This window comes from Rhea americana, unplaced genomic scaffold (assembly GCF_003343005.1).
Source record: "Rhea americana isolate MKP2758 unplaced genomic scaffold, rheAme1 scaffold_3, whole genome shotgun sequence".
NCBI classification, from domain to species: Eukaryota; Metazoa; Chordata; class Aves; order Rheiformes; family Rheidae; genus Rhea; species Rhea americana.
The window spans coordinates 4,072,263-4,079,194 of record NW_028186423.1 but is presented as its reverse complement, the minus strand read 5'-3'; the positions used below and the strand labels follow the sequence as shown (position 1 = coordinate 4,079,194).

Sequence of the window (6,932 nt, the reverse complement as noted above, 5' to 3'; positions counted from 1 at the left end):
TAAATTATAATAACATCCTCAAACAACCAGATATAAGACAGTCATATTTTTCTCTATCATTTTGTCATGTTATTTACAGGAATATGAATAAAATTATTTACCTGTAATAYTCAGGACACCGAGAAAGACGCATTTCTAAAATTTTACATCCTTTAGAATATTTTTTTTCCACTTGTACACTCAGGTAATGTTTTGATCTTTCATTTTGGGCTGACATTTTTTGAGAACTTACGCCCTCATTTATAATGCTTTTGGTGAACTCACACCAGTGTTCTAAACCAAACTATCCTCTATTCAGCTCCATAYTTCTGTGAGCAAGTAACAGCCTGTAGGGATTCAGCACATCAGCTGCTTAGAAGATAAACCTACCCAGCTTGATGAAAACTCTTCACCACCTTCCTGTTGAGAGAAAACGGTTACACATTTCTAATAAATGAAGCAGGAACTGTCATTTTTTTGGCAAACTGATAACTAGCTGTAACAGCCGCATTGCCACAAGTTGCTTTTCCAAAGTAATTACCATCAGGCTCCCTGTGGTATGCAGTGTTTAACACATTTCTTCTGCGTTAATGAATGCAAAAGCAGGCAACACCACTATTAGTAATTGCTTTTTATTCGTAGTCCTCATTTTCCAGATAGGTCACATTAAACACAGCCATTAAACAATAGCGGTTGAGATAATCCATACAATGTATGCTGCTTTTGTTTGTTTTTTGTGTCATTCACCAGTCACTTGGTGCAACTTTGAGCCATATGGGGAGACAGGGGCTGATAAATGTGAGTTGCCAACCTGTAGCACAATTGGGCCAGAGAAGTCAAAACCTTAATCAGGTTTCATTCAGTTACACTTCAAATCAACAAATCTTGATAGCCAAAACTCCCGTTTGAATTAATGCACTAATAATCACTGCTTGATGTCAAAAGAATGTAATTAAACAGTAATGAGTGGGTGTATATTATGCTAGGCTTCAGACTACTTCTTGACCTCAGCAATTTCCCTTCCGTTAGGCAACAAACAGCTTGAAAGCATGTTTGAATGATGCATCTTGTTGCACTGTGAGCAAATGCTTGACTTCTAGGGGTAACTTTGACTGGGAAACTTGTATGCTCTAACGGCAAATCACAATTCAGGATAATTTCTTTCCTGATGACTGTTCCAAGAAAGAAAGAGAGAAGCCGGATTTGACTCCCGATTTGATTAGAAAACCATTTAAGGAGCTCACAGTTATTTGCTGTCATTAATAATAATAATAAAAAAAATACAGAATGCCTTCCCTTCTACTCACAGTGTACAGTACAATTTTATTAGTTACTAAACATGCTTTCCTTTACCTCAGCCATTCTCTTTGTAGTCATGTGGTGGATATTTTTTTCCAGTTTTATAAAATATGTATATAAGGAATGAAAGAAATAACTCATAAACTTCATTGTTCACTGCTGTCTCTGTCTCCAGTGGTAATAGCAGAGATGATACTGAGAAGTAAAAAAGCTGTATTTTACTTCTTTTGTGCATGGTACTTCCTTCATACATGATCATGCTAATTTTGACTAAACCAGGAAAAGTCACATCTACTGGTTTATTGGTTCTTTACGTATCAATCCTAAATTGTGAAATAGATTTTATAAGCTGGGATATCCTTGTTGGAAGCAGTATGCCAGAGATCTACAACATAGGGCAGTTGTCAACCAAATTAAATAAAAGCAAGATTTCCTAAACTCATCTATAAAGCTGTGAGTCATGAATTCTGAATTACCTAAGACTGGTAAATAAATAATCACTACTAAATACAGATAATGTGTTAAACAGCTAAAGCTAGTAAATCACTAGTGACAGAGAGCCTTAAGGTAAATTCCTCTTACATTGGCACAGCCCTTTCTCAGAATGTTGTATTTTATATCTTCAGACACATACAATGAATTGTAAAATTGGTTACTCAGTGTTAAAATCATTTATAAAATACACAGATCTCCATCATTTGACTTCATTTAAATACTGGCTTAGATTTTGCTGAGTAATTGATCTCACTGGCAGAGCTGAAGACTTGGTGCGCAGACACTGAAGTGATGGGCACCACAGAAATATACGTATAAGAGACTGATCAAACAATAAGAAATCCTCTCCACTACGGAATTTCAAGCTACCAAGCTATCAAGCAAAATCAATCCTGGGTCTCCTGGCCAAAAAAAAAAAACAACAAAAAAAATTGTAGAACACAGACAACACCACATTTTAGATACATAAATTGTCCAAAACATGGTGAGTAGCTTGATAAACATGTACAAGATCCCTTGTTCACACATAATTGTAGACTTTCTTAACAGCGGGAGCTAAGAGCAAGCTTTCAGAATGGATGTCTCCAACAACTAAAGACAATTCATTGTAGGACTGACTAGTTAAGACCACCCTTAAACAGAAATCCCAAGATCAAAACCAGCTGCTGATCAACTTACTTTCTTGAACTGATGAAAAGTATGGCTTTGTGGGATTTGAGACTGCCAACCTGAATTAAACAACCTCTTTTTTATATGTTTGTATAATATAGCTTAAATTTAACATAACCCAGACACTGTTTTTAAATAATGATGTGTCATAGTGGTACGTCCAGCAAAGTATCTGACGTATATAAGGGACAGATGCTGGGCCAAACATTTTTCTTCTGCTGCATTTTGTCCTGTTGTTTCATTTTGAATGTGCGTTGTTGCTGTTTCTTAACTTTCATCTGAAGGTAATTTTGAATTTTTCAAATGCAATAGAAACACCCTTAGAATAAAAAATAAATTATCTCCCAGCTTGTTCTACAAATAGTTTTCAGAACAATTGAAAACAAAACTAAAAACAAAATAAGCAGCCCATACCTAGAACTTCAGTGAGCAATTGAACTTCCTAAAGAATCTGATAAAATGCTGCTCATGCCACATTGGCACTGACAGGTTTTTCAGCTCTCTGAACTTAACAGCAAAACTTTGAAAATGGTGGTATCAATTAAGAAGTCAACCAAATATCCTATATTAAACAGGCTAGCTGCTTGTGTTTGGAAAATAACAAGGAGGTTCCAGGTGTTGGTTCAAGTGTAGTTGCTGTTATTAAACATGGGTTTGCAATAAAAGCTTCTACAAGGACTTGCACATAACTATGACTGATGGATGCATTTGTAGGCCGTTCAGTTAGCTCTATCAGCTCACTCAAACACATTTTGAACAGCTTATGTACTGCAGTACTTCGTAGACCATACATTAAACAAGAGACTTTGCTCTGAGGCGCTGCTTCCCACCATCCATGGGGAAAAGGAAGCAGGAAAAAACAAAACTCATAGAGTTCGACAGCTACCGAGGCAACACTTGCCATTTACAATATAAGCCCAAATATTTTTGCAACACAACTATATATTAATTTAATAAAATACACAATATAGCTCTTATACACTCAACATTTTGGCTCATATGCACTGAATCTGCAATAAATCAATAAAAATATGTCATTTGATGTAAACACACTGAATCTTCTTACATTTGCACATTTAAATGATCATGTGATTTGTGTGGATGTCTAAGACATTTTCACTTTCCTGAGCTATTTTAGTGTCCACAAATGAATAAAAAAGTGTTAATAATGTTAATTTATTTTGTGTATTACCCTTAAAGGTAACTCTTTTCTTTTTTACCAAACTTGTGTTTTACTTCTGGCTTGTTTAAAACTTACTGCTAACTATTTAAAGTTTTGTTGGACACTAAAATGCTAAATAGATATTATTTTTTTCTTTTTATCAAGTGAATTAGCTTATGTGTGTGCAGGACAAAATGGACTATATCATTTTACATTTAACCTTAATATGGTATGAGGTGTTTTACTAATGATCAGGATATGTTTTGCTGAATAATGATCTGGAATGGTATTTTTTTTTGTTTTCTCGTTCTTTTTTTTTCATTTCTGCGGCAGGTAACTTTGTACATAAATGTTTACCACAAATGAATGTTAATGTTTGGTGTCGCTTGGACTACTACAAGAACTCTTTTTTAGGACTTTCAGTAGAAGCCTGTAGTGACTGCTGGAAATCCACCACAGATCAGAATTATTCAACCCTGTTTTTCTTGGGGTTTACACGTAAACAGTAAAGTCAGCATCAGCTATTGAGGACAGTCTTAGAGTATCAGACGTATTTCGATTCCACTTTTCTCACACCTTCCTATCAGATTGTCAGAATGGCACCGTCTTTCCTTCTTTCTTTCAGTTCTTAGTGTACTTCACTCTGTCTTAATGAAAGTTTGGTCAAAATGAAACCAGTGTTATCTGTCAAAAAGAAAGAGCAGTGAAAAGAACATACTTGTGGGCACTTCAGATGTTCACTAAAAGCCTTAAAGCAGCATTGGTCTTCCTTCATTCCCGTAAATCTGTTACAACCAGGGGATTTTTAWTTTATTTTACTTTTTAATCAGCAGAAGAGGAACRTGACTGCCAGCCTGTCCTTATTTTCCCCCTCACTTTCTCACGGCCACAGGGTCGCTTCCCCGACAGTCCTGCAAGAGCTTGTCGATTTCTCTCACGACTTCCTCGGCGTCCACCGACTCCCTGCCTAGATCCCGGGTTGAGCGGTCTAACTGCTCCAGAACAGAGTCCATCTCGCTCGAGTCTCGGCTCACTCGGGAACGTACATCGGCAAAGGCCCTGGCCATCTGATCTGATGCCATGAACGGAGGAGCGTCTTTTGGCTGTTTACTAGGTGATAGATACTGACTGTCAGTTGACAAGTACTGGCTGCCTGGTTCGGCCAAGGCTCCTGATTTCACTTCACAACCATCCAGTGGTCCTTTTGTTGAGGTGCAAGGCTCAATGCATGTCTTGGTTGGACTGCTCGATGCTGAGGGAACCTCCTGAAGCAGAGGACTCAGGGCACGTTTGGCTTTTAAGTAAGGTTTAACATTGGCAATGAGAATAGTGTGCTCTCTCTTGTCTTTCCCAAATGTACAAAAAGTCTTTTTCCCGGTGGGATTCACAGTTTCGTAAGTCTCAGTCTCAACGTTAGCTTCGACTGTGGGTACAAAGAGATTTGTGCGATAATCTGCATTCTCAGCCTGGCTGGCTGTAGGGAACTGTGGCATCCAGCACCTGTCAGAATGACCAAGCACTCTGCATTCATCTGTGCAGTTAACACATTCTTCTTGTTCTGCAAAACAAAGGGAAAAAGAGAAAAACTCTCATTACAAACGGATTTCTTTAAACTGATGGAGAGTCTACGATCAACCTTTGGTGGGCTTACTTGACATCTGGTTTCTTAATTATGGAGGAAAAAGGAGGCTATAATTAAAATATTTCAGAAGGATTGYGTAAACCAACTAGTTGAGACAATAGATTTATTTAACTTTATTCTCTAGGTATTAAAGCATTCACACAGCCCAAAGGAAGTAAAAAGGGGTCATTAGAGAATCATTCTCAGCGGAATTGAGCTTCATCTGTAAACTAATCTGCTGTAGAAATCTGTTAGGCTTTGTTCTGTACAACTCATCCTAGAAAATAGTGAACAGTACTTAAGGAACTCAAAAGGCATTATCAGGATTAATTTTTCAAATCAAATAACTCAGCAATGACTGCCTTTCTGGAAATACAAACACTTYATAAAAATCAGCAAGCTAGGTTTTCATTTTTGTCACCTCCATTTCATTTGTAATTGTTATGCTCTGTGACAGCCACAAAATAAAAAGGTTTTCTTAAAAAGCCTACTTTTCCTGCTGAGAGCAGAGAACTAGAATTTTCCATCAGTATGCATTAAATATGAGCTTGTCAAAAAGTGCATATTGCAATTTTATTAGACATGAGTATGGATCATGTAATCAGTTTTTCCCTTTTTTGTTTTGGTGCAAGTAAGTGAAAATGGATTTGCTCAATAYATACAATTTGGAAGAATGACAAACTATGACACACTATTTGAACTGATAATGTTTTCAGACAGGATTTCTTATTCTTATTTCTTTCAAAGAATATAGTTAAATATTTTTTTTATTCACTACATTTTTAGAACATAAATTTRAATACTTCCTATGCTATAATTCAATTCAAAGACATAAAGAAAACTCTGCTTTAAAAACCTTARTTTATCTGTCATTTTACACTAATGTATGTTTGAATCACCATTCCTCACTTTATAATCGTATACATGAATCCAACTCAAAATTAGGAAGTTGGAAAATTCTAGAAATATCTGTGTTTTAGAAATGCTCAGATCTAATGCAAGTTACCTTCTCTTCCTCACCTTTTCAGTATTATTTAGTCAACATAGATAAAATAAACCYTTTTATCAACTCTACTATAAGCTGATCTTTAACCATTAAGTATTTCAACCCACAAAATGAAAAGATGGGAATAAAACCTTCAATCTACTTGAGGATTTTAGTATGTACAAAATGCTTGGAATTTCAATTGGATGAAAGAGTATGATTATGCATTTATATGTAAGGATGAATCACACACACACACACACACACACACACACACACCAGATCTTAAAAAAAGAGCAAATTTGTTGACTTGAAGATAGGACAAATTTTAGGTGATCATGATCTTTCTTAGTTATAAAACAAATTCATACAAATCTTTTAGTATCTATACAAAATGCAAGATTCATGAGCAGTTAGGCTGCAGAGATCTGACACAGAAGAAACACTAATGTTCTTCTATCAGAATTAAATAGAAATGTGAACAGTCAAAACTATTTACACTAAAAAGACATAGGAATAAAATTAAATTTAACCAAAGTTGTGTTATATTACAATGGTAAGCTAAACTGRGGTGAGATGATTTACTCGGATCTGATATTTGTTAATGATTATGTACATGGTTCTGTGAAAAAAGTGTTATTCCCCATCTATGCTCCCTGCTTTGAAGAGTTTAAAATCTAAGACTGTTAAGATATTAGGAAAAAAAAATACCAAAAAAACCC

The 6,932-nt window shown here is 35.7% G+C and overlaps 1 protein-coding gene across 1 annotated transcript in view; it reads right to left on the bottom strand.

The window, feature by feature from the left end:
• Window positions 1-3,710: 3,710 nt before the first annotated feature.
• PCDH17 (protocadherin 17) overlaps window positions 3,711-6,932 on the bottom strand; it is an 86,499-nt gene continuing 83,277 nt past the window's right edge. Inside the window, exon 5 of the mRNA XM_085309482.1 lies at window positions 3,711-5,162. Coding sequence (XP_085165608.1) covers window positions 4,477-5,162 — 686 coding nt within the window. The 3' untranslated portion in view covers window positions 3,711-4,476. The remainder of the gene's footprint in view (window positions 5,163-6,932) is intronic.